The following is a 26,919-nucleotide window of genomic DNA, read 5'->3' as shown; positions in this document are numbered from 1 at the left end:
GACGTAAACCAAAAACCGGGTGAGAGATCGAAACCAAAAATCTAACAAATCAAGGCAAAGGGTTGGGGTTAGGGTTAGGGTGAACCGTCATACACAATAAAGCAAATCAAAAAAAGCAAACCAACAATAATCAGAAAATGAGCAGAGCTCCCTAAGTTTCTTGCTGTGAGGCTTTTCACCTCACCCGGATGGAAGTGACGGACGGTCTTGAGGGGAGTCTTGGGCGGGGTCCGGACGGGGAGGCAGAGCAAAGGTCAGTTGGAGTGGAACTGGCCATGGGCGGAGCTGGACATGTTCTAAATTGTCAGAGCAGTAAGCTGGTACTGATGCAACCTCAGGTAATGGAACTACCTTCCCTCCCGCGATATCATTTCCCAAAGTGAAAGTTATCCCTGAAACAGGGAGACGAGGTCGAATAGCCACTTTAACAAAACCCGAGAAATCTTCTGATTTAAAATTAACCTGGTGAAGAGGCACCCTCTCCATTCCCAATTCAATACTTTGCACAAGAACATCACAACCAGAATAGGTTGAGTTGGTAAAAGGTAATACAGTGGTACCTCGGTTCTCGAACTTAATCCATTACGGACTCCGGATCGAATCCTAAAAAGTTCAAGTTCTGATCAAATTTTTCCCAAAAGAAATAATGGAAAACCAATTAATTGGTTCCCGGCCCCCCAAAATTACACCTAAATATGTTTTTTTTTTTAGCATTTAAACACAAAATGAACAGGATAAAACAAGAAGAGCATTTTTTTCTTAATGGCTTCCAAAATGATAAAGATCTTATCCCAACATTACCCCTGTCCTGCCCCGATCGTCCGCTCCTTCCGTGTGCCACGCCCCCTCGTTAACTTCGTGTGGGATCCCCATGTGATCAGCTGTTTCTGGTTGTTGTCTTTAGTCCTTTGTTTTAAGTCCGCGTTTCAGTTTGTTTCCCCAGTCATTGGGTGCGTTCGATGTGCTTACAGCGCTGGCTTAAAGCAACGCATTCTGATCCTGACGCAATGCATACGGTTAGATGCATTGCGACCTCTCACACGGCTGCACAAACTGGAACCGCCACCGTGACGACACACCTTTGCTCTTATTGGCTGAAGAGTTTAGTTACATGCATGACGTTTGTATCCCAGGCAGTTCTGATGCGTAATCTGCTATTTCTCCCGAATATCACGTAAAGCAGTGAGAACTGGTTTTCAGTTAATTTACCTGGTAAAATAAAGTTTAAATAAATTACATAAATGCTCTAATAGTACACGTAAGTTAGTGGTTTATTTATTGTTAGTTACTGTAATGTTGCGCTGCTTTATTTGGTTAATCGTCCAGTCTGTGAAGAAGGCATTCAAGTAAGAATTGCATTGTAGTATGACTCATTTCCTGGCGCGTACAATTTATATTAGGTCAGCGTTCACGGTTCGACTTCTGATATTCAGATCGAGTTCTAGGTCAAACTGGTTTGTTCGACTTTCAAGAAATGGGCCTGGCAATCCTGCCTCTTAATCTCCAACTTGAGTTCCCTAAGCCGAATTGTAAGGAGGATGCCCTCCTTGGGCGAGCTGGGATCCCTGGGATCCATGCGTGGCCGGGACACTGGGCCTCCGACTTCCACTGTTGTAGGCGACCAGGTCGGCAAGGTGCAACACCCGAGAGATCACCAGGCTCTGGCAGGATTCACAGTGTGACCAAATTGGCCTGCAGGACCTGCTTAATCTCCCGCTTTGAGGCACCCACAGGGATTACCACATTAAAGAAACCAGCGATGGCTACCAGGTCTGACTTCCTGAAATTATCGAACTGTTCCTGTGTGGGGCACAGGGTAAACTCAAGCAGGTCGAATGTAGCCATGCTAATCCCAATTACACAGACTTTCCACACCACAGTTAATCCGCCAAACAAAGCTGAAAAAAACACAGGGACTGAGTGACACAGACAAAACAGAGGGACGATGCCACCAAAATTTTACAGTTCTGTCCCGGACGAGCCTCCAATTTCTGTTACGAGCCCCAGTCTAGGGTTGGGGCGTAACAGAGTGGAAGGAAAAGGGGAAGTGGAATAAGGGTGTGGTGCACAAGGGAACACACGTGGACAAAGGGGTATATTTTTATATAAACCATAAACAGTATTGATGCGGCACTGCTTTCCCACCCTGAGCTGCCAGATAGTGGACCAGAATCTTCTTGAAGCTGAAGTCGTTCTTCATGGCCTCGCCAAACCTCAGCGACTGCCGAAGCCATGTTCCGCTTGACCTGGTGTACTCATCAGCTGCCTCTGGAGTCCCACAGGCCAAAAAGGCCTGATTGTTCTGCTTCCTCAGCTTGACAGCATCCCTCACCACCGGTGTCCACCAGCGGGTTCGGGGATTGCTGCACCGACCACCTTATGGCCACAGCTCCCGTCAGCCGCCTCCACAATGGAGGCGCGGAACATGGCCCATTCGGACTCAATGTCCCCCGCCTCCCCTGGGACATGGGCGAAGTTCTACTGGAGGTAGGAGTTGAAGCTCCGTCTGACATGGGATTCCGCTAGACTAGGGTTATTCAACTCACGGTCCTCGAGGTCCGAGCACTGCTGGTTTTCCAGCCTTCCTTTACCTGTCAGTCAGGTGTGAAGCCTCTGACCAATCAGAATCAGTAATTATTAAACAACTACCTGGGAGAACTGAAAACATGGCCTGGATTTGGAATCGAGGTCCAGAGTTGAAGAGCCCTGCGCTAGACATTCCCAGCAGACCCTCACTATATGCTTGGGCCTTGAGCTCTGACTGGCTTCCTTGCATTCACAGAAAAACTTGAGGTTATCGAAATAGAGACCTGAAAAATGTCCCCAAATATTAGGAAGTTTCAGGTTTTACCACATGTAAGTGATGTCATCATTGTAAACCCACTCACACACACACACACACACACACACACACGAAATTGGGATCCATTGTCAGAACTGTGGCGGGGAAAACAGGTCTAAACCATCACACAGTGGGAAAATAACAGCAAAAAAGCATAAACTATATCAGATGATGGCCTTCAGGTGATTTTAATGACTTATAATGTTAGCTATTAGAAAGCTAACAGATGGCACACCAGGGAGCTTATCATGCAGCCCGTGCTCTTAATTGTATACAGAAGAGGAGCGCCTCCGCTGGCGTAAGCTGGTTGTTATTCTGAAGGTGTTTTTAGGAAAAGACTTACAGACTCTAAAGATTAAATGCCACACAGGTGGCTTGGCTAATGTGTCAGTGAGCCAACAGTGCTGAAACAACACATTGGGTTTATTATAAACAGAGTGAGCTGTCTTCGGTTTGTTGCTGACTCTGTCATATCGCCTTAATGGTCTGACGGGTGGTTTTCCATGGCAAGCGGGCACCTTGAAGTCGAAACGTGTACAACACAGTCCTGTTAGACCCCACCCAGCCTGACAAGACCTTGCACCTTCAGAGAGATCAGAATGAAGAACACAGGCTCTAGCATTCTACATAACAAACATGTTAGGAGGGTGAGATTATTTGAGACCTTTAAGAGTCTGGCCACTCCTCCACTGGTCTGGTGCCATTGAAAAGCAGAAGATGACTAGGTGGGGTTGTGCCCAGTGGTGTCTTAGGAATGAAGGCTTCATCTTTACAGGCATAGTTCAGTAAAGCTTTCGTAAATTGACTCACTCTCACTGGTAATTAAACCTGTTTTTTTTTTCCAAGGTGGAACCCGGAAAATATAATACGTCTGTATTATGTCCTGTGACAGCCTTAAAAAAAAAAAGTGAGTGCACTTGTCGATGGGGGTATTGCCTGGCAGTAATCACACATTCATGCTGGTTATCGTTGCTGACGGGACAAAACGACAGAACAAGCACATCTAAGCCTTTGCTGACCAGCTCCCACCTCCTCATTGACCACTGTCAACACCCCCCTTATATCATAAAGAGGAATGAACTGTATATTTGCCGCTACCAGCCCGAGTACAATTTGTTTTGGTGTAACTGATCACATAAAAGTAAAGTAAATTACGAAAATACCACAATACAGAGTATTAACATAGAGTGATAACCAAACAGCAACACAGAGTATGTACAAGCCAGCAAAATGAAATGGAACAAATAGGAATATGAAAGCAGGAGTGTAGCTGGATAGATTATTAGCACGTATGAAAGTAATTACACATTGTGAAGTCTGTTTGTTTCCTGTGGTTTGTTTATAATAAAAATAATGGCTAGCCTGCACCAGTGTTGTAAGCACTGATTGAGTGCTAAAGAAATGAGCTGGGAGCTGTTTGTACCTGATGTTCTTTGGCTAAGGAATGTGAGCAGGATGGGGGCACAGTGCACAGTGACAGCGCCCCGCCCCATAGATTCCTGGCCCCTATAGATGAGGTGCTTAAGAGGATCATGAGTGCTTGACATGTGTGACCTACAGCTCAGGTATTTGCTCCCGCTGTAGATGCTACTGGTTCCTCAGCCTGGCCACTTCGACTGCCCTGTTCAGCAAATGAAATTTGAGGCACACAAATACTTTTAGAGTGCAAAACAAACAAAAACATAAGACTAAAATAACAACAGACAATTAAAAAAATCTGGAAAAACCAGGTTGCCCCTGGCAAGTATGCTGCCCCAGACTTTCCTCCAGCTTCTGTTTTTCACATGATGATTAGTCAGGTCATACAGCCACGAATACACCTTTGAGGTAATGAAGGTTCTTGAAAGATGGTCAAGACTCTGGCACAGCAGGGCTGATACTGATTCTGTCTTACCATTCTAAATTCAGCTAGAATCATAACCAGGTGGCAAACATTGAAAGTAGTTCTTGGGTTTATGGCTGCTATTGTTCACTTCATTGTAGGGGGGGGAGTGCTGTCGCCTCCCCTGACAGCATCAAATGCCAGCACATCCAATGACAAATCAATTCACACCTACACTTGCACATACAAGAATGGTTAAGCGATCAATATCATTATTATTATTACTTTTTAGCGTGTGTTATAGATATAGGAATTGAAATATACATGTATATGGGTGGGATCACGTATGTGTATGCTACATATATATAATACATATATATAATACCTATTTGTAACATTTTTTATCATTATTATTGATATTGTTGTTGTTATCATTTTTGTTGTTTGATGTCCTTGTAATGAGTGTTATGTTTCTTATGGTTGTTTGTATTCTGTATTCCCCTACACTTAATTTTCTCCATCCCAACTACATTATTAGTGTTATTATTTCTGTATACCTTTGTTGTCTTTTTTTTTTTTTCTCTCCCCCTCTCACCATGGGGATTAATGTCTGTTATTGTTACGATTGTTGTTCCTGTATCTCCACCCCCCCCCTTTTTTTTTTCTTCCTTCACGGTACTAGGAAGGGTGAGTTCGGAGCGGCCACACTCTTTGCTCTTGAATTTAATGTAAAATAAAGTTGTCCTCCAAAGAGGGGGGGTGGTGATGGGCTATAAATAAAAAAAAAAAAAAAAAAAAAAAAAAAAAAGCATGAGTGTCACACCAGATGCATGAGAGATGATGTTGTTTTGGACAAAAGCATCTACTAAATAGTATCATCATCTGAAAGAAATGTTATGTACCCAAGCAATTGTGTATGATCTGCCTCATAATGGCTTCTGTAATCCTCCAAAAATGAAAGTATTTGCAGGTATTTCCTGTTTAGTCATCATGTCTAAAGGGTAATTTTTAATCACCTTTTAAGAACATAAGAACTATACAAACGAGAGGAGGCCATTCGGCCCATCGAGCTCGCTTGGGGAGAACTTAACTAATAGCTCAGAGTTGTTAAAATCTTATCTAGCTCTGATTTAAAGGAACCCAAGGATTCAGCTTGCACTACGTTATCAGGAAGACTATTCCATACTCTGACTACACGCTGTGTAAAGAAGTGCTTCCTTAAATCCAGTTTGAAATGTTCTCCCGCTAATTTCCACCTATGGCCACGAGTTCTTGTATTTGAACTAATGCTGAAGTAACTATTCGGTTGAACAGCATCCAAACCTGTTAGAATCTTATAGACCTGGATCATGTCCCCCCTCAGTCTCCTTTGCTTGAGGCTGAACAGATTTAGCTGAGCTAACCTTTCCTCGTATCACATTCCTCTAAGACCAGGAATCATTCTTGTGGCCCTACGCTGCACCTTTTCTAAGGCCGCAATGTCCTTTTTAAGATATGGTGACCAAACCTGCACACAATATTCTAGGTGAGGTCTCACCAAGGAATTATATAATCTTAGCATTACCTCCCTTGACTTAAACTCCACACACCTGGAGATATACCCCAACATCCTATTGGCCTTTTTTATTGCTTCCCCGCACTGGCGAGAATGAGACATGGAACCATCAACATACACACCAAGGTCTTTCTCATAATCAGCTACCTTTATTTCAGTATGTCCCATAAAATACCTGTACTTTATATTTCTGCTCCCTACATGGAGTACCTTACATTTGTCTATGTTAAATTTCATCTGCCAGGTGTCGGCCCAGTCACTAATTAAATCAAGATCCCGCTGTAGCTGCTGAGCCGCTAGTTCAGTGTCTGCTACACCACCCACCTTGGTGTCATCTGCAAATTTCACCAGTTTACTGTATATATTGGTGTCTATATCATTTATGTAAATTAGGAACAATAGTGGTCCTAAAATTGAACCCTGCGGTACGCCACTATGAACGCAGGCCCACTGTGACATTGAGCCTCTTATAACTACTCGCTGCTTCCTATCCGTTAACCAGTTATCAATCCAGGTCGCTACAGTTCCTAAAATACCTGTCGCTTTGAGTTTAAGTGAGAGCCTCTTGTGGGGGACAACATCAAAAGCCTTTTGGAAATCTAAGTAGATGACATCATAGGCCTTCTTATCATCAACTTCCTGAGTAGCTTCCTCAAAAAACTCCAACAGATTTGTTAAACAGGATCTACCTCTCCTAAATCCATGCTGGCTATCCCTCAAAATGTTATTTGAGTCCAGGTAATCTACCATTTTCTCTTTGATTATAGCCTCCATAACTTTACCAGTTATACAAGTTAGACTGATTGGCCTATAGTTTGACAAATTACTTCTATCCCCTTTTTTGAAAATGGGCGTTATGTTGGCAAGCTTCCAATCAGAAGGTACCACACCTTCAGATAAGGATTTTAACCTGGGCCTCGAAATGTTCTTGGCCAGCTTGGAGGAATTATGGTTAAAAAGTTCCACTTTCAAAACAGAAGACTTTATTGTCAAAATGCTTTATTGCTATCCATCGATCTTCCAGCTGCATATCCAGAGCAGGCTTGTACAGGGCCTGTTAACACAAGGCCCTGTACAAACTTGGATGGGGTGCCAGTCCATCACAAGGCACACATGTACAAAATCATGCACCATAGGAGTTTAAAGATGCCAATTAGATTAACTGTGTGTCTTACAACTATCCAGGTCCTTTTAATTGAAATGGTGGTTTGCAAATCCCATCTAGCTCGAGTTTTCCTCTCTGTAACCCTACCCATGAATGAATGGATTATGATATGTATCTCTCTATCAACTTCTGCTGTATGTATGGTAAATTATTAAAAAAAATACTTCCACTACAAAATGGCTGAAGACAAATTTATGGCCCTGAATATATTTTTTAAAGCACTGAAGCTAATACACCTTTCCTTATAAACAAACTGTAAGCATTCCTGCATGGACTTGCTGATACGATATCTAATGACTTTCTGATCTGTGTTTATGGCTGCCCTACTATCATTATTAGAGATGGGCGATCCACGTTTTTTCAGTTCCGATCCGATTCCGATACACAACTGCCGATACCGATACAGATTCCGATACAAGAGCTCTTTTTACTTTGTTATACTTTACTTTTTTTTTAAGCTAGTAAATACAGATGGAAAAAATGTATGACAAAAAATATTTAATTAGGCTACTACAAACATACATAACGTACTGTTCCACCTCATTTGTTTTAAGCGTTTTTGAGGCATTTGCAGTTCAATATGAATATCTTCAAAGCAAATATACACAAGTGGCGAATGCTTAAAATTTTAACAGTTTTTCTCCCATTGGCATCAGCGCAGTTACACTTTTGTTGCGATGGCAGCCCCTCTTGTATCACAAGCAACGAGTTCGCAAAACAGTCCAATTAAGTTAGCGACTCCCAAATCATCCATTGCTTTGTTTTGTCTCGCAGTTGCGTGCGCTTTGTTAAATGGGATTTTCCATTAAACGCTATTCCCACCTCAAAACCTTATTTTACATAGATTGCAAAACGCTGTGCTTCCGGTTTCTGTTAAAAGCCTAAAATACTCCCAGATCGTCACGTCTTATCTTACGCTCCTCGTACTGTGAAGGGTATGCGCATGACCTCACAGCAGGCGGAAGTCACTGTACTCACACCCACTGAGTAGCAAAAAAGACTTAGGGGCAGTGATAGCGTTCGATTTGAATTCCGCAAAAACACACATGTAAAATGGGAAAGAGCTGTCGTGCGATTGATTGCCAAAAACTAAATAAATAAGTATAGGACGTGGATCGGTCAGGCATGGCCGATTCCCGATCCGTCAAATAGGTCTGGATCGGCGCCGATACCGATCCGAATATCGGTATCGGTGCATCTCTAATCATTATGCTCAAAGACTGTCTTTGTTGATTCTGAATTTCTTTTCTGTTTCATTAAAGAAACTATAAATGGTAAGCAAAGAAGATCTGGTAGCCAATGAGTGAGTGGTGGGGGAGGAGCCAGACCGCCTTCAAGTGGGAGGATCTTTAATGAATTTCCTGTCCGGAGAATTGACTTTGCTGCCATCTGAATATGGAGCAGGGCTACTGGGTAGTGCTGTAGTTCTCGAGACCGGTCTTGGTCTCGAGACCGGTCTTGAGACCAATTTGTTGTGGTCTCGGTCTTGTCTTGGTCTCGACTCTATTTGGTCTCGGTCTTGTCTTGGTCTCGACCCTATTTGGTCTCGGTCTTGTCTTGGTCTCGGACATAGCGGTCTCGATGGCATGGGGAAAAAAAGAGAAAACAGCACATCCTCACAGAACAGTATCATTATTCATTACGCGCCTCAATTCAAATGCAACCAGTCAGATGAATCTACTTTAAAAATGTTACATTGTATACATTTTCTCAATGGACACAGTGCTTCACAGTCCGCACACTTCATACACATCGCATGATAGCGAAGTCGGCAAAGGAATGTTCCAAAACGTCACCACGCGTCACCATGTCACATGGTACAAAATCCTCGCGAGAGCAAGACGACTTGAGACAGACCGTGCAGCACAAACTGGAACCGCCTCCGTGACGACACAACTTTGCCCTTATTGGCTGAAGATTTTAGTCACACGCATGACGTTTGTATCCCAGGAAGTTCCAATGCGTTATCTGCTATTTCTCCCGAAAAGCACATAAAGCAGTGAGAACTGGTTTCAGTTCATTTACTGGTAAAATAAAGTTTAAATAAATTACATAAATGCTCTAACAGTACACGTAAGTTAGTGGTTTATTTATTGTTAGTTACTGTAATGTTGTGCTGCTTTATTTGTTTAATCGTCAGACATACCCATCAGAAAGACATACCTATCGGACATACCCATGAGAAAGACATACCAATGAGACATGCCGATCAGAAAGACATACCAATCAGAAAGACATACCCATGAGACATGCCCATCAGAAAGACATGCCCATCAGAAAGACATACCCATGAGACATACCAATCAGAAAGACATACCGATGTGACATGCCCATCAGAAAGACATACCTATCAGAAAGACATACCCATGAAGACATAACAATCAGACATACCCATCAGACAGATATACCCATCAGACATACCGATCAGAAAGACATGCCCATCAGAAAGACATGCCCATCAGAAAGACATACTTATCAGAAAGACATACCCATGAAGACATACCAATCAGACATACCCATCAGACATGCCCATCAGAAAGACATACCGATCAGACATACCGATCAGAAAGACATACCTATCAGAAAGACATACCGATGTGACATGCCCATCAGAAAGACATGCCCATCAGAAAGACATACCCCTGAGACATACCCATCAGAAAGACATACCTATCAGAAAGACATACCCATGAGACATGCCCATCAGAAAGACATGCCCATGAGACATGCCCATCAGAAAGACATACCGATTAGACACATCCATCAGACACATCCATCAGACATACCCATCAGAAAGACATACCTATCAGACAGACATACCCATCAGACAGACATACCTATCAGACATACCTATCAGAAAGACATTCCGATTGTCCAATCTGTGAAGAAGGCATGCAGGTGATATTTGTATAGATTTATCTACACCCTTCTGGCAGTGCTGCCATTGCAGTCAGGTCTCACAGACTACGAGGAGTAGAAGTTGTCCGACTTGGCTGCAGTCAGTTTATACTCCACCCCTGCAGCCGCCGACAGATCGCGCTCCACGTTGCGTCAGATGCAGTTGAACGCACCCATTGCTTCTTTAAGGGAGGATGGGCAAAATTACAACGTCGTCGGTGATCGAGTTGTCTGTCTCAGCGCATTCTCTAAAACGGAGCAAATTTGGTTGATCGAGTTTTATAGTCCGTGTGTATCATCGTGATCGTCCTTATTTTTTATCGATAAAAAATCGAGACTAATAGCATAGTTATAATTCAATTAAATTAGGTATTTCACATTCATTAGAAAGCACGGTCTTGGAGGTGCAAGTCAATCTGGAGGCTCATTCTCTTCAATTCAAAGCAGAGGATCATCACATAGCCGTATTCATAGCTTACCCGAGGCCTCTCTCCCTGGTACTTAATATGAACATCTTTCTGGTACATCCCATCTCTTTCCCTTGACGAGGTCTGATAAAATGGTTATAGGAGAGGATTGCTGAGAATATTATTTTCCATCAGGCCTCGTAACTATGACAAATCTGGGAGATTTTAAATGAGAGACATATGGACATATGGACAATATAATTGAAAAGATAACATGAATTTGATTTAACGAGTAATGACACTTTACAGCAATGCCTTTTTTCTCTACAGTTGATCTGAGTAATGTGATGTCGATTTTAGCCCTATTCTGTTTTCGGTCTTGGTCTTGGTCTCGGTCTCGCCTTAGTGTGTCTTGGTCTTGGTCTTGGTACCCTCAAGTCTCGGCAGTGTCTTGGTCTTGATACCCTCCGGTCTCAGCAATGTCTTGGTCTTGGTTTAGGCGGTCTTGACTACAACACTACTACTGGGCCTAAACAGAACGTCACCACTTCCTTGATCTCGCCTTGCTGGGCTGTTCCTGCATCCTCCTTCAAGGCTAGTCTCATCCACAATTAGAGAATTAGCCAAAAATGCGTATGGGGGTACACTGCGCTCCTGCTTGACTAGAGTACAAGCTCTGAAAAATGAGTCGGCAGCTGATTGGCCAAATCCCAAATGAAGCTGCCTTTCCAGAGGTAGATGCTGCTCTCTACCTTTGAAGGTTCCCTTCCATGAATCATGACGCATCTTTTATCCCAAATAGCTATGGGGCGCCGTTTTTGTACTTGCCACTTTTTCAACATTTAGTGCAATTTTCTGACATTTAGCTAGAAGTCAATGGTGCTGTGGATCATCATATTTTTTGCTGTGTAGATTATTTGCACAATTTTTCATATGTACTAAACACATCACATGAAACATATCGCACGTTCGCGGGTCATTATTTACCGACATGCGAACGAGCGACGCGTAGCAGTGACGATAATCTCAATGGATTACGGTCCTCGCGATTGGACCTGCCGTTTTGCAAGCGAACCACTTAGCGGGCTAATTTCGTCGTTACCGCCCATTTCTTTGCAGATGGCCGTGGCGAATTTGCATATGTTCTTAACATTTAGAGTCTACATTTAACATTTATATTTAACATTTACATTTAACATTTAGATTTACATTTACATTTAACATTTAGATATAAGTTAACATTTATGTTTAACATTTATATTTATATTTAACTTTAATATTTACATTTAACTTTTACATTTAACATTTAGATATAAGTTAACATTTAACATTTATATTTAACATTTATATTTACATTTAACGTTAATATTCACATTTAACTTTTATATTTATGTTTACATTTAACATTTATATTTGACATTTACATTTAATATTTATATATAGACATACCATTTATATTTACATATGATGAACAATTGTGCAAATAATCTACACAGCAAAAAATATGATGATCCACAACACCATTGACTTCTAGCTAAATGTCAGAAAATTGCACTAAATGTTGAAAAAGTGGCAAGTACAAAAATATTTAGTAACTTTACAAACGGCGCCCCATAAATAGCGACTATATTTGTTCCTGATTTGTGCATAATTTGTACTTCAGTATACTTTTTGCCTATAGGAGAGGCAGCAATGGCAACAATACAGTAGGTACGCTATTGGAACTACGTAAGACAGAACTGTAATTATGCCGGTACTGCCTGAAATGTTGAGAGACAGAGTCATTTGTAGAATTAATGACGGCCAAATCCAAATGCATTTATCAGAAACAAATCTCACATTAGACCCTGCATTGAAAATTTCACTCTCAGTGGAGGCAGCCAGTAAAAACATGCAAGACTTGCAAAGTAAAAGTACAGCTCTTCTGTGTCACAAACTGATGAGAAGCGTGGAGAACGGAGACTGTGTTCATGGAGGAAGGAGTGATCGTGCTGAAATTAGGGCATGAAACAGATGCAAAGGAGTGAACCAAGCAGCAGCGGACTGTAAAATGGAAAAATGTCATACTTGTGGGAAGGTTGGGCATATCGCGAGAGACTGATGAACAAAACAGAATAAAAGCTGTGCTGGAAAGGGGAGGAAAGACAAGCATTATTCCTATAAAGTGAAAGATGATAATAGTCATGGTGAAAGTGATGGGCGAGCTGAAACATTGATGTTCCATCCATCCATCCATCCATCCATCATCTGCCGCTTGTCCGGGGTTCGGGTCGCGGGGGCAGAAGCTTCAGTAGAGGCACCCAGACCTCCCTCTCCCCAGCTACCTCCACCAGCTCCTCGGGGGGGACACCGAGGCGTTCCCAGGCCAGCCGAGAGATATAATCCCTCCAGCGAGTCCTGGGCCTGCCCCGGGGCCTCCTCCCTGTAGGACGTGAAGAAGCAGCGGTTCTACTCTGAGGCCCTCCCGGATAGCCGAACTTCTCACCCTATCCCTAAGGGAGAGCCCAGACACCCTGCGGAGAAACCTCATTTTGGCCGCTTGTATTCGCGATCTCGTTTTTTCGGTCATTACCCATAGCTCATGACCATAGGTGAGGGTAGGGACAAAGATGGACCAATAGATCGAGAGCTTGGCTTTTTGGCTCAGTTCTTTCTTAGCCACGACGGACCGGTTAAGCGCCTGCAGAACTGCAGACGCCGCTCCGATCCGTCTATCCAGCTCCCGATCTCGCCTACCCTCACTCGTGAACAAGACCCCGAGATACTTAAACTCCTCCACTTGAGGCAGTACGTCTTCCCCAACCCGAAGAGGGCAAACCACCCGTTTCCGGCTGAGAACCATGGTCTCGGAATTGGAGGTGCTAATCCTCATCCCTGCCGCTTCGCACTCGGCTGCGAATCGCCCCAGCGCATGCTGGAGATCCCCAGCAGATGAAGAAAACAGTCTGCAAAAAGCAGCGAGGCAATCCTGAGGTCACCAAACTGGACACCCTCAACACCTTGGCTGCGCCTAGAAATCCTGTACATAAATATTATAAACCGCATTGTTCCTCCTGAATCCGAGATTCGACTATCGATCTCACCCTCCTCTCCAGTACTCCAGAATAGACTTTCCCAGGGAGGCTGAGAAGTGTGATCCCCCTGTAGTTGGAACACACCTTCCGGTCCCCTTTCTTAAATAAGGGGACCACCACCCCAGTCTGCCAATCCAGTGGCACTGTCCCTGACCTCCATGCACTGTTGAGAAGGCGTGTCAGCCACGACAGCCCCACAACATCCAGAGCCTTCAGGTACTCCGGGCGGATCTCGTCCACCCCCGGGGCCCGGCCACCACGGAGCTCTTTAACCACCCTGGCCACCTCAGCCCCAGTGATGGGCAAGCCCCCCCCAGCACCCTCGGGCTCTGTGCCCTCAGATGTCTCAAAGGCAGTGTGCATAGATGTATTTGAGGCAGGGTTGAGGAGGTCCTCAAAGTACTCCTTCCACCTCTGGGTGATGTCCCCAGGTGAGGTCAATAGCCCCCCCCCCCCCCCCCCCACTATAAATAGTAGGAACCAGGAGCTGCTTCCCCCTCCTGATACTCCGGATGGTTTGCCAGAACCTTTTTGAGGCCGACCGAAAGTCACTTTCCATGGCCTCACCGAACTCCTCCCACGACCGGGTTTTTGCATCTGCTACCGCCCGAGCCGCGTTCCGCCTGGCCCGCCGGTACCTGTCAGCTGCCTCCGGAGACCCCCGGGCTAATAATTCCTGGTAAGCCTCCTTCTTCAGCTTCACGGCCCCCCTTACCTCTGGTGTCCACCATTGGGTACGGGGGTTACCGCCACGACTGGCACCGACCACCCTGCAGCCACAGCTCCGTACGGCCGCTTCCACAATGGAGGTCCGGAACAGGGTCCATTCAGACAATGTCCCCAACCTCCCCCGGCATGCAGTTGGAATTCTGCCGGAGGCACGAGTTAAAGCTCCAGCGAACAGGAGCCTCTGCCAGACGTTCCCAGCATACCCTCACTATGCGCTTGGGTCTACCAGGTCTGACCGGCTTCCTCCCCTGCCACCTGAGCCAACTCATCACCAGGTGGTGATCAGTTGACAGCTCTGCCCCTCTCTTTACCCGAGTGTCCAAGACGGAAGGCAGCAGATCAGACGATACGATTATAAAATCGATCAGCGACCTGTAGCCCCGGGCATGTTCGTACCAAGTCCACTTATGGACACCCTTATGCTCGAACATGGTGTTCGTTATGGACAAACCATGCATTGCACAGATGTCCGATAACAGAACACCACTCGGGTTCAGATCAGGGAGGCCGTTCCTCCCAATCACCCTCTTCCAGGTCACACTGTCATTGCCCACGTGAGCGTTGAAGTCCCCCAGCAAAACGATGGAATCCCCCCGCGGCACGCCAAATAGCATACCGCTAAGGGAATCCAAGAAGGCCGGGTACTCCGAACTGACATTCAGCGCATAAGCGCAGATGACAGTCAGAGACCTATCCCCGACCCGAAGGCGCAGAGAGACAGCCCTCTCGTTCACCGGGGTAAACTCCGTTGTTAATGCACCGAGCTGTGGGGCCACCAATAGCCCCACCCCAGCCCGGCGTCGCTCACCCGCCGCAACTCCAGAGTAAAAGAGCGTCCAGCCCCTCTCCAGGAGATTGGTTCCAGAACCCAAGCCATGTGTTGAGGTGAGCCCGACTATATCTAGTCGATACCTCTCAACCTCCCGCACAAGCTCAGGCTCCTTCCCCACCAGAGAGGTGACATTCCATGTCCCGAAAGCCAGTTTTGTCAGCCGGGGATCGTACCGCCAGGGCCTCCCTTGGCTGCCACCCGATCCACAAAGCACCGAACCCCTGACATTCCCCCTGCGGGTGGTGGGCCCACCTGGGGACAGTCCCGCGTGCCTCTTTCGGGCTATGCCCGGCCGGGCCCCACGGGCCAAGGCCCGGCCACCAGGCGCTCGCCAACGGGCCCCTCCCCCAGGCCTGGCTCTAGGGTGGGGCCCCGGTGACCCTAGTCCGGGCGAGGGAAACGGGACTTTGTTATTTAACTTGTTCATGGGGTTCTTTTGGAGTTCTTTTGCTTGGCATTGATGTTGGCCTGCATTAAACACCATGTGGGACAGATGAGCAATAGAAATAATGGGAAAGTCAATCCAAACACAGCTGACATGGAGGTAAATGGCAAAATAGTCAGTTTTGATATTGACACTGGATGCAGTCTGACTGTTATGAATTAAACTAATTACGAAGAAACATGGGGGGAAACAAAAGGCCCCCCACTGCAGATGACTGACATTAAACTTGAGACATGTACAGGTCAGCCTATTAAAGTAATATAAACTGCTGAAGTTGATGTTAACTATCTGGGGCAAAAAACTTCTTGTAGTCACAGGCAGAGGACCTAACCTCTTAGGAAGAGGATGGTTAGAAGAAATCCAATTAAGGTGGGATCAGATAAGGCGGACAAATCAGTTGCACCATGTAAAAATGGAGAAAGAGGCACTACAGCAAGTTCTGGCAGGCAATGAAGAGGTCTTCAAAGAAGAGTCAAGCACCTTATACGGGGCCCAAACTAAGATTCATGTATCCCCTGATGCTACGCCTAGATTCTTCCAACTGCAATCAGTGCCGTATGCAATGCATGTGAAAGTGGACCAGGAAATAAACAGATTGAAAAAGAAAGACATCATTGTTCCAGTGAAGTACTCCGAGTGGGCAGTCCTAGTGGTCCCATTTTGAAACCAGACAGGTCCATAAGACTCCGCAGAGACTTCAAGCTGACAGTGAATAGTGCTGCATCCTTGGAGCAGAACCCCACACCACGGCTGGAAGATCTTTTTATTACACTGTCTGGGGGGATGCAGTTTTCAAAACAATGCATGAGCTATGCATACCAGCAAGTGATGGTGGATGAAGAGTCCAGGAAATACCTGACAGTAAATACTCAGAAAGGAATGTTCACGTATACTAAGCTTCCTTTTGGCATAGCATCAGCACTGCCTATTTTTCCAAAGAATCATGGAGCGTTTGCTGCAAGGTGTTTCAAGGGTGGTGGTGTACTTGTCACCGGTTTGGACCTGGAGGAACATCTACAAAACCTGGGTGAAGTGCTGAAGGGGTTGTCTGATGCTCTGAAACCTCAAACTCACCTGAAACATCACGAGACTCTCTCTCATCGGCTGTGAGGGGAGCTTCGCTACCAATCGTTTATATTACCTGGTGACGCAGCTCGGTGGACGAGCCTTCTAACCCAGGTTACTAAGTGATACTGGTAATTAGTGAATCCCATTTAAGTCTCACATTAACAGATTCACGGGGATACTGCAATCGAGTTTGGAGGAGCCGACCATTCGGCATAACAATTGGTTAATAATCAGCATTAAATAATAATTAATTAAACTTTAATTAATTCAAACATATTGCTGGAGATATTAAAATTTACCTGAGCTAATAATTCCTACAACAGAGAATAGAATACAATAGAATAGAATGCCTTTTATTACAGTAGGTAAGAATACGTTAACATCCTAACATGTAATAGAATAGAATAGAATAGAATAGAATAGCTTATATTACAGTATGTAAGTATACCTTAACATTGTAACATACCTTAACAAATTTATTACACATATAAATATGTATTGTATAATCATATAATTTTTGCTACTAATGTATACTAAAGCTATTAAAGTATGTCAGGTTGTTAAGGTATACCTACATGCTGCTTATAAATGCATTATGAAGGTGCATGGAATGTTCCATGAATGCATAATAAACGCATTTTGAAGGTAAGGTTAATGTTAAGTGTTATCAATGGAGACATGGAGATTTTCATCAGCACTGTGATTGTCAGCCCCTGGTCCATAACAAATCTCTACATCATAGTTAGCCAGGAGAGCGGTCCACCTCTGTCCATAGTCCCTAGCTTAGCAGTCTGGAGATCCTCCACACGTGATCTTTGACCTTCTCTGTGATCTGTAGTTCTTTTCATTTCACTGACGTGTATGCCAGCTGTGGCTCGCACAGGCGATAACCCGCTTCTTCACTTCCTGCATCGAAATCTTCAAGCCCTTAGAGCAGTGCTATCCAAATCACGATCCTCAAAGGCAGAGCACTGCTGATTTTCCAGCCTTCCTTTATCTGTGAGCCAGGTGTGAAGCCTCTGACCGATCAGAATCAGTAGTTATTAGTTATTAACTAACTGGAAGAACTGAAAACACGGCCTAGATTTGGAATTTGGCTACAATTGAAGAGTCCTGCCTGGTGAGTTGTGTCTATAAAGAGGCAAATGGGCATTTCAGGATCAGGGAAGGCCAGCACTGGAGCTTGCAAACAGCACCTACTGCAGCCTCTGAAATGCCCACTGCACAAGCCCACTGCACTGAGGAGGTCTTCACCCCTCACATCCCACTTAGCAGGCCATACAGTGGTCTAGCCTTCTAAATGGTGGATTTAATGCTGTCACCCCTGGATGTGGGCTCTGAGATGCAGCCTCCCAACAACGACACATTCACATTTGTGCCATCCTCAAGGTACTAGTCATCTATGATAACAACCTGCTCACCTGCCCCCGCCTCAGAATCCAGGACTCCGTAGGTGAAGTCCATTCATTACCTTCAGAGTGTGTAATACATTCAGAGAGCTTGATAAAAATTGCCTATGGTATAATTTGAAGAGCTGGCAAAAGTAAAATTTAAACCTCTCTGGTAACGAGTAATTTTCATCAGAATTAGCTTCAGGCAGTCAGTTTGGATTGATGTTGCGTATGTAATTGGCAGGTTGGACCTCTGTCTTGATTTTAGTCTTTTGATGAAAATGGAATTTAGTTTTAGTCATCTGATTATTTTTTTTTAGTTTCAGTCGAAAAAATACATTTAGTTTAGTAATAGTCTAATACATCATTTTCATATTACTAGAAAATTTCACCTCTCTTCGCGGCAGAGTCCTGAAGGAAGCATATGTTATGACGTTGCATTAGGATTGAGTATGCGGTCTTTCAGGACACAGAATTAACTGTTGTAAAGATTGTAATATAAAACATTATACTAATTCAAAAATAGCTTCATATTAACTTGATTAATCATTTTATTTATCATAATCAAATAAATAAATACATAAATAAATAAATAAGACTTGCATATGATGTATCTTCATTCATATTATAAATAAAAACACCAGCCCACTGAACCTGAATACAGAAAACTCAAGTGTCCTCTCTCAAAAGCATAAACAGATAAGTGAAAATCAACTGGGTCGTGCTTATTTCTATATATAGTGCATTACATGACAGTGAACTTTTCAAACACACTAAAAGAAGAAGCAACTATTTGTTTCTGTTCTAGTGTATGATGTTTTCCCCTGTTATTTCCGCTCCACACGGCCTGCACTAAGTCTTATTATCTTTCGCATCAAATGTGAAATATATTAAATTACTTATTTTGGTACATTTCTACATAAAACTTGGGTGGTATGTAATTTTTCATACCATCATGCCATCCAGAGATTACACAGCAGTATACAGTATTTTCAAAAACAACACTATTCTGGTATTTTAAATCTTGCTGATAAAATTTGCAAAGCTGGGAGGGGCTCCCCACAATTTAAATTCACCGAAAGCCCAGCAGCGAGATAATGGCAGAAGAGTTTACAGACAGACATTAGGGACAGAGCTACATGTTTTACATGTTTGAAGTCGGTTAAATACATGTAATCCAATCAGGCGCCATGACAATCAACACTAACTAAAGATGCTGCTTCTTATTGGATCTCTTCCTAACATTATTGTCTTGATTTTATTTGTTGACCACAGTGCCAGTGCATTTCCTCATGGTTTTATTAATTTTTATTATCATCTTGTTTTCATCAAATAAAAGTCTTTGTTGACAAATAAGCGTTGTCAAAGTTTTCATCAACAAAATTAGCACTGATTGGAATGTCACTGATTTCAATCCTGTGCTCAACAGAATAGTGGCATTATCCATGGACCCTTGAGTCCCTTTAACCCCCCCCCCCCCCCCCAAAAAAAAAAAAACGGTCCTGGGGTGCCAGATAAATGGCCTGACCCTGTGCTCTGATTGCAAGCTTGTCTCTCAACTGTTTATATGTGTGTGTGTGTTTGTCTCAAAGGAGAGCAAGGTGGGATATGTGAAAAGAAGCATTCCAACGTACCTATACTCATTCATTTTGTGTGCCTCGTGTTTCACAGTATGTGTCACAGGTTTTTAGACCAGATTTTCAGGTATTAATGTTTAGAGCCGAATTCAATTGGATTCAAATAAACAAAAGAACGTTTCTTTCAATGAGATTACCTACCCGATGGCTTTGCCCTCCAGCCCAACCAGTTTGACAGCCTTGAAGTTACTCGTGGCTTCTCCTGAAAGATGTCACAGTTCCATCTGCTGTATAAAAAAACAATCTGGTCGGCAGCAACACTGATTCCAGGGCATTTTTGTGCTGCAGCTTTGATTGTTTTCTCTCTATTTGATTTGATCCGTCAGACACATTACGCAACTTTGTCTGAGAGACTGAGGATTTATTCAAAGTTGTAAGAGGGTCTCTAAATTTGAGTTCATTTGACTCACTTGATGCTTGAACCTTGACTCATGAATAGAGGTATTCAGGTTTTAGCCTCAGGACACACGTTTATTCACATGGCTAATGTGCTTTTTAAAAGTACACTGCATAAGAGGCTACATTAAAATATTCAATTTGCACTGAATAAAATAACTGAATGAATTATTATGCAATTTAGGTCACAATGTGCCCCTTAACTGCCCCCCAACCCCCCCCCCCCCCTTCCTTTAACTCCCTTCTCATCTGAGGCCAGCCCCCCCACTTCTTAGACTGTCTGTTTCTGATGACCTGCTGAGGAAAGAGCTGGGCATGCTTCACACAGGCATGGCCCCCAGGGTGCTGCTGCCTCGCCAGCCCATTCAGCCGCACCTTCAGACCTCCCCCTCTCCGATCCTGAGGATGCCCCCCCCCCCCCCCACTCTGAAAGAAATCCCAGTGCTAAAGAACCCTTAAGACCTTCAGATCAGTCGCTCACATTTCACACATCATGAAGATCTTTGGAAGGCTGGTTCTAAAACATTCCAGATCCCTGGTCACCAGGATCATCTGGATCGCGTGCAGTTTGCATGCCAGACACATATCCGGTACCCGTCAAAAATCTGGACACACCTACTGAAAATCATTTGCTTTTCAACAATAAAATAAGCCTAAGCATACCTTGAGGTTATGTAAGCGCTGTATTATCTTGTGAACAAGGAAAGAGATGGAGTGCTGTGACAGATGACCTGGCCCCCACAATCCCCAACCTAAACCTTATAGAGTTTGGGATGACACAGTAACGAACAGTAAGAGTAAGGTAGCCAACTAACTGTGGCCCTCTTATTCGATGTTCAGGGAACACATATAGCGAAAGTGGAGGGGGGGGGGGGCTGATGATGCAGGAGGCCTAACCCTAACCCTCCTGTCGGACGGTAAGAGGACACACAGAGCATGTGGGGGGCGGGGGCTGATGATGCCGGAGGCTTTGCTTTTCTCCTGTACCTCCCGGTGTAGATATCCCTGAATCTACCCATGATCCTCTGTGCAGTCTTTACTACCCACTGTAGCACCAGTCTGACAAAATGTGGAGATGTAGAACACTTCTCTTAGTTGTTGTAGCATCTGATATGCATTACTTCATTGCCTCGAGGCCTTTTCCTAAAAGAGGAATAACATAGCTAAAGCAGAGACAAATGCATTCCAAGCAGGCAGGTCTATGGACTACTACTGTAGTCGATAGATGATTCAAGAAAAACTGCATTCCCCAGGATACTTACCTTTATATTTCCTTATAAGTACATATGGAAAATGTTTGCCTGTATGGTGACAAAATCACTAAATTATAATAAAAATATTGCAAGGACATTGATGTGTGTGCATTTAACCCACTGCGCAAAGTGACGTCGGAATGACGTCTTTAATATGTCGTTTTTGGACGTCCAATTTTGGTCCACTGAAGGGGTTGTTTTGTAACGCCAGGCGACGTCTTTTTTTGACGTCTAATGAACGTCTAGTATTGACGGCCGTGGGACCTCCATGTATGGGCTATTTATAGTCCAAATGTGGTCGTTGTGGACGTCTTTTCAACGTCTTATAATATCAAAAGCAGACAAATTTTAGACATTGTGTATGTCGTGTCTAGACTAAATTCATATATAAATGAACAGTTTCTCCATGCTTTCAATTAAAACTTAAATTTAAATAACGTATTGCTGCGACGGGCAGATGGAGGTATCGCTAGCAGAGAAACACGGAGACTACCCTGTCGGGGGAACACCCACTCAATTAATAATCCGTACAAGGATTACATCAGGCACCCAAAGACCACCAAACATAATTATATGTAAGAAACACAAAGTTGTCAGACAACAAACTGTAAGACGCATACACGGTCGGACATTTATGTAAGCTAATTACACACGAGGATCAGACCCGGAACACACAAGACACATGTAAACACATGCGCAACAATAAGGAATTACCTATTAACAATAACAGCAACAACACAACAATGGCTATTTACAACTGCACGCGGGGCATGCTGGGACATGGGCCCCGCCGGTGCTACAGTGTAGACAACAGAACAGTACAGAGCTAAAGTATCATGAAAAGTAAAAAAACATAATTTAGCATTAACCTGGTTTAGCAAGCTGGATGATAATTTGTTCGACCGGGCATCAAGCTGCTGCCAGATTTTGAAATCCCGCGTTCTGCACGTGCACAAAAGTGTCCGCGAGGGACGTGGATAAAACTGTAACAGCTGCTCTGCACTACTCAGTTTTCACATGGTTTTCAGAACGAACATAAAAAACAATGCACGATATAATTTATTGTCATATCAGCGCAAATGCACATAAAATACTTACGCATTTGCATAATAAATCATGTTTGTTTCGAAATAATCTGTATTCACATTTATTATGTTGATAACAACAATGTTGATATTTGTAAATAAAACTATATTTCCTGCACCTGTCATAGTCGTCCAAATAACGTCAAAAAATTACGTTCAAATGTTGAATGTCATATTGACGTACAAGTTGGGTCGTGGATGGACGTTCATATTGTGGACCTAGTTTGGACGTTGTATAGATGTCCAGAATTGGTCATGGACTGACGGACCTAATATAGACATGATCTGCACGTCTATCCGACGTCAAATGTTTAGTGGGAATGATCTAATTGGAAAAATAAAAAATCAAGAGCAACATATTTGTTGTAATCCAATGTCATTTTGATGGCGTTTTGAACAGATCTGGTCCGATTCAAAAAAATAGAATCACTGATCGCAGCTGCATTGGCAGATATATTGGGCTTATTGAAGGACCTTATAGCCAATGAAATTTCACCCCATGTCAGCCCATTCTCATAACATAAAAACCATAAATGCAACATGAAGAACAGATCTGCAAAAATGAAGATCTATTAGGGGAAGGAGATACCCGAGAGATTCTCAAGAACGGCAGAACATCCAGATGAGGACGGGGCGTAATATCTGCGGCACCAGATGACAAGCTGCATCCAGAACCAGGGGTGCACTTCCCACAGCAGACAGAGACATGTGTGTGACATTCCAGGCAGCAAAATACATTGTCACAAAAGCAGGCCTAATTTTCCAGGGTGTGTTTTGGGAGGTGTTGTTGGCTCAGCAGAGCTGGTTTTTCAGGTAGTGAAGTTATCTTCAAAAGGGGCACCTGCTGGTCTCTCACCTCAGTTGAGGAACAGTAAGAGTGCAAATACCTTGTAATGTCCAATACTGCTCAGGCAATGGGCCATTTACCCAGCGGCACAGGAGTATGCAGCACCGTCCCTGACATCTTCTACATCCCCGAGCTGGTAAGCCCACATCCGCACTGCATGCTTCTCAAACACACCAAACTTGGGTGGCAGACAGTCTTCAGCTTTACGGGTGACAGTGGCAGATCATGGTTCCAGCACTCAGTCTATCCCTGTCTGTTTCTTCTGTATGGTTTTATTTCCTAGCTTATTCGATGTCACATATGGATTGTACAAAATAATAACAATAATAATAATAAAAATAATAATACTAATTATCTACTTAGATCTAAGTAGTTAAGACCCTGTTTAGGAACAAAATAGGCAGCTGTTTCTCAAGATTGTGCTCAAGAAAGCTATGCTGCTGCTTGTTTTGCCCTGCTAATGGAGAGCAAACATTTAATCACCCTCCTGTCAGTTTAGTGTATGATATATTATATGTGTGGTATTTGCTAGTTAAAGATAATCCTTGGTTGCTGCAGTTCTGCTGGGGGCAGAATTAATAAGAGAAGCTGTGCTGTAATTGAAATAATGGAAATTTCATTATTTATTTGTATAATAATTGTGTATTTGACAGTTAGACACACTGCAGTGAAACTTTCATAGTTTTCTTTCACTGTCTGAAAACACCTGGAAATATCTTTGAAAAAGTTGTTGCTAATGAGTCAAATCTAAGTAACAAATCTTAGTAATTAATAAGTAAATAATTATTATTGTGGTTTTTATTATTAACAACATTATGAAACATAATAATATAGGTGAGGACAGTGTGAGTGTTATGATTTATTGACTTATGTAATTTATCAATTTTTATTTAAGCAATAATTCAAGAGAGTGTATGTATTGTATTTTTGAATAAACATTTTGTAGTGTTAAAATTCTTAGAACTCCCTACTGTGCTTTTGGTAAATGTGAAATTATAACTATTGTGAGCAAACCTTGGAAATTATTAACATAAAATTATTTTATATTATGTTGCCTGGTTGTATTAATTGTTAATTACATCAGTTTACAGAAAATTTAATATGCCACAATCCATATTGCTGTCTTCACAGTATCCTCAGTGATTTCCAGAACTGCAAAATCTTTTCATATTAATGAAATATTATTCATACAACAATCTAATGCTGTCTAGTCTTGATCACAATAATTATTTCATTTTAACCAATTGTTCATTATATGAGAGACTACATCAAAAAATTATACTCATTGACTCATGATCTAAGCAGCTGAGACAGCTGTCTCTGGTTCAGCACTTAAGCCTACATTTACAATAAATGTATGTAAACATTGTTGGGGGGTTATGAATTGATGGTCAGTGACTCTCATGTGCAGCTGTAGTAATGTGACTCTTGTTTGCAGATCTTCGGCGCCCTCGTGTGGTGCCTGGTGGCATCCACATACGTATTTCCCCCCAACCCCCTGGGATGGGTGATGTTCGTGTCTGTCTTCTGCTTCGTGATCACGTTCATCTGGTTCTTCGTCTTCCTCTGTGGGGGCCACAGGAACAGCGCGGGCTGGGCGGCTGCAGTAAGTAGCACAGCTCGCTTATGGCTGCGGTTCTTAGTCAGGAGCTGGACTGGCTGCAGATTCCAGCATGGTGCCAGGTCTGAGTGAGTGAGTGAGTGTGTGTATGTGTGAATTATTGTGTGACCTTGTGTGTGTGTGTGTGTGAGTGAATATATGTGAGTGAGCATATGTGTGTGTGAGCACGTGTAAATGAATCTCTGCTGGAGCATGTGTGTGAGCGTGTATGAGTGAATTTCTGTTTGAGCGCATGTGTGTGTGAGCGTGTGTGAATTAACTCGAGTTAAATCAGCATGTATGTCAGTTCTAACCTCTTCAGATGTATGCAGTAATTATACTCATTAACAGTGTTCAGTGATCACTCTCAGGCACAAACACTCTCTCACCCTCTTCATTCTGATACGTTGTCAGGTTCATGGATAACATGTTCTTGATATTTGTCACTCATAGGACTTTGCATACCACGGTCTGGCTGCTTTCTTTTACCTGAGCTCGTCGGTCACCCTGGCCTACATAACCTTGATTGTCGGCTCCAATCTTCTTGAGCTAAAATACTATCGGATGGAAATATCGGCTGTAGTGAGTATCCTGAGGACTCCTGTCCACAACCACTTTACCTGCATGCTATTTCTGTGAGCCGCACTTCGATGTGACGTGTTCTTACTGTGCGACTCTCTTTCAGGTCTTTTCCTTCTTGAACACATTGCTCTACTTCATCCACTCAATCTTCTCTGCCAACCGGTGGAAGACTTTCTAAAGATTTCACAGAAGATACAGCCCCTTGTCCTTTCTGACAACAATGGCAATACTGTGAACACCACATAGTGTGCTTGTTTGCTAGCTGATCTCATTGAACACACATAATTTCAGCATTTGAGCATTTTGGGGAAAAAATTAATTTAGCATTGGCCAAGTGAACATGTGAAATATGGACTGCTGTAGGAAAAACACACACCTGTGTTAAACTTTTTTTCAATGGCACATATAAATACTCACCCCTTTAACTGCTGAGTTGTCTGCTCTAGTAAAATGTTTATTATGTATAATGTTGCTTTATGTTCTTACAATTCATGACATTCCCTCTATATATACGAACCTATCAAATTCTACCCATGTGTTTTTCCTTCATAGATAATAAATTGGAATAATGTATGTTTTGGTGTGCATTTTATGTAATATAAACATAACTAAAACATGCTGAAGTCCATTAATTTCAACTGGTTTCCTGGAACTCACCAGGAGTTCACACACACACACACACACACACACACACACGTCTTTGTGGGGACTGTCCATTCATTTCTATGGGCATAACCCTAATCCCAGCAATGACAACCTTAACCTCTACCCAGCCCTAACCTTAACCATAAGTAACCAAACAAAATACAACACTTCTGGCATTTTTACTTTTTTGATTGTATTCACAGATTTTTATAAAATTGAGGTTATCCAAATGGAGGCCTGAAAAATGTCAGGTTTCACCACACTTTGGGGACATACAAATATATTCCTGTTCTAAGCATTTTCCTATTCTGCTGAGTCATTGTGGGACCTTTGGTATGCACGCTGCCATGGGCTGTTGCGTGTTTACTTCTCATGTATGTTGTGTTTTTCTTAACACAATAGAAACAAATGTCAATGAAAAGAAAACAGCATGTAGGTTTGGAGTCCTGTCACTGACTGAAAGGCCCATTGTCTGCCACCTGTCATACTCTCAGCCACACCTGCGGTTAAACGGCAGCGCATAGCCGAGTCCCATTTAAAGGCAGAGCAGAAACCAGGCAGATATTATCATAGAAAAGCAGTGAAACCTGGCCTATTCACACATATACTACTAAAGTAACCTGGAGGAAATGACAGAAAAGGATGT

General features: G+C 43.2%; 1 protein-coding gene across 1 annotated transcript; it reads left to right on the top strand.

Annotated features, from left to right (window-relative positions):
- Positions 1-23,429: 23,429 nt before the first annotated feature.
- Positions 23,430-26,201, top strand: LOC111833397 (myelin and lymphocyte protein-like). Its single transcript, XM_023791620.2, has 4 exons — positions 23,430-23,582; positions 24,885-25,052; positions 25,500-25,628; positions 25,732-26,201. The coding sequence occupies exons 1-4, from the start codon at positions 23,493-23,495 to the stop codon at positions 25,804-25,806; spliced, it is 462 nt and encodes a 153-aa protein (XP_023647388.2). The 5' UTR covers positions 23,430-23,492; the 3' UTR covers positions 25,807-26,201.
- Positions 26,202-26,919: the final 718 nt, after the last annotated feature.

The sequence above is a fragment of the Paramormyrops kingsleyae genome, chromosome 20, assembly GCF_048594095.1.
Source record: "Paramormyrops kingsleyae isolate MSU_618 chromosome 20, PKINGS_0.4, whole genome shotgun sequence".
Taxonomy (NCBI): domain Eukaryota; kingdom Metazoa; phylum Chordata; class Actinopteri; order Osteoglossiformes; family Mormyridae; genus Paramormyrops; species Paramormyrops kingsleyae.
This window is presented reverse-complemented; position numbering and strand designations above follow the sequence as displayed.

Bases quoted from the DNA above. Each gene is read 5' to 3' on its own strand.
- LOC111833397 (XM_023791620.2), top strand. From the start codon at position 23,493: ATGTCCAATACTGCTCAGGCAATGGGCCATTTACCCAGCGGCACAGGA. The intron at 23,583-24,884 runs GTAAGCCCACAT...TCTTGTTTGCAG, and splicing joins TCTTCTACATCCCCGAGCTG to ATCTTCGGCGCCCTCGTGTG. The intron at 25,629-25,731 runs GTGAGTATCCTG...ACTCTCTTTCAG, and splicing joins GGATGGAAATATCGGCTGTA to GTCTTTTCCTTCTTGAACAC.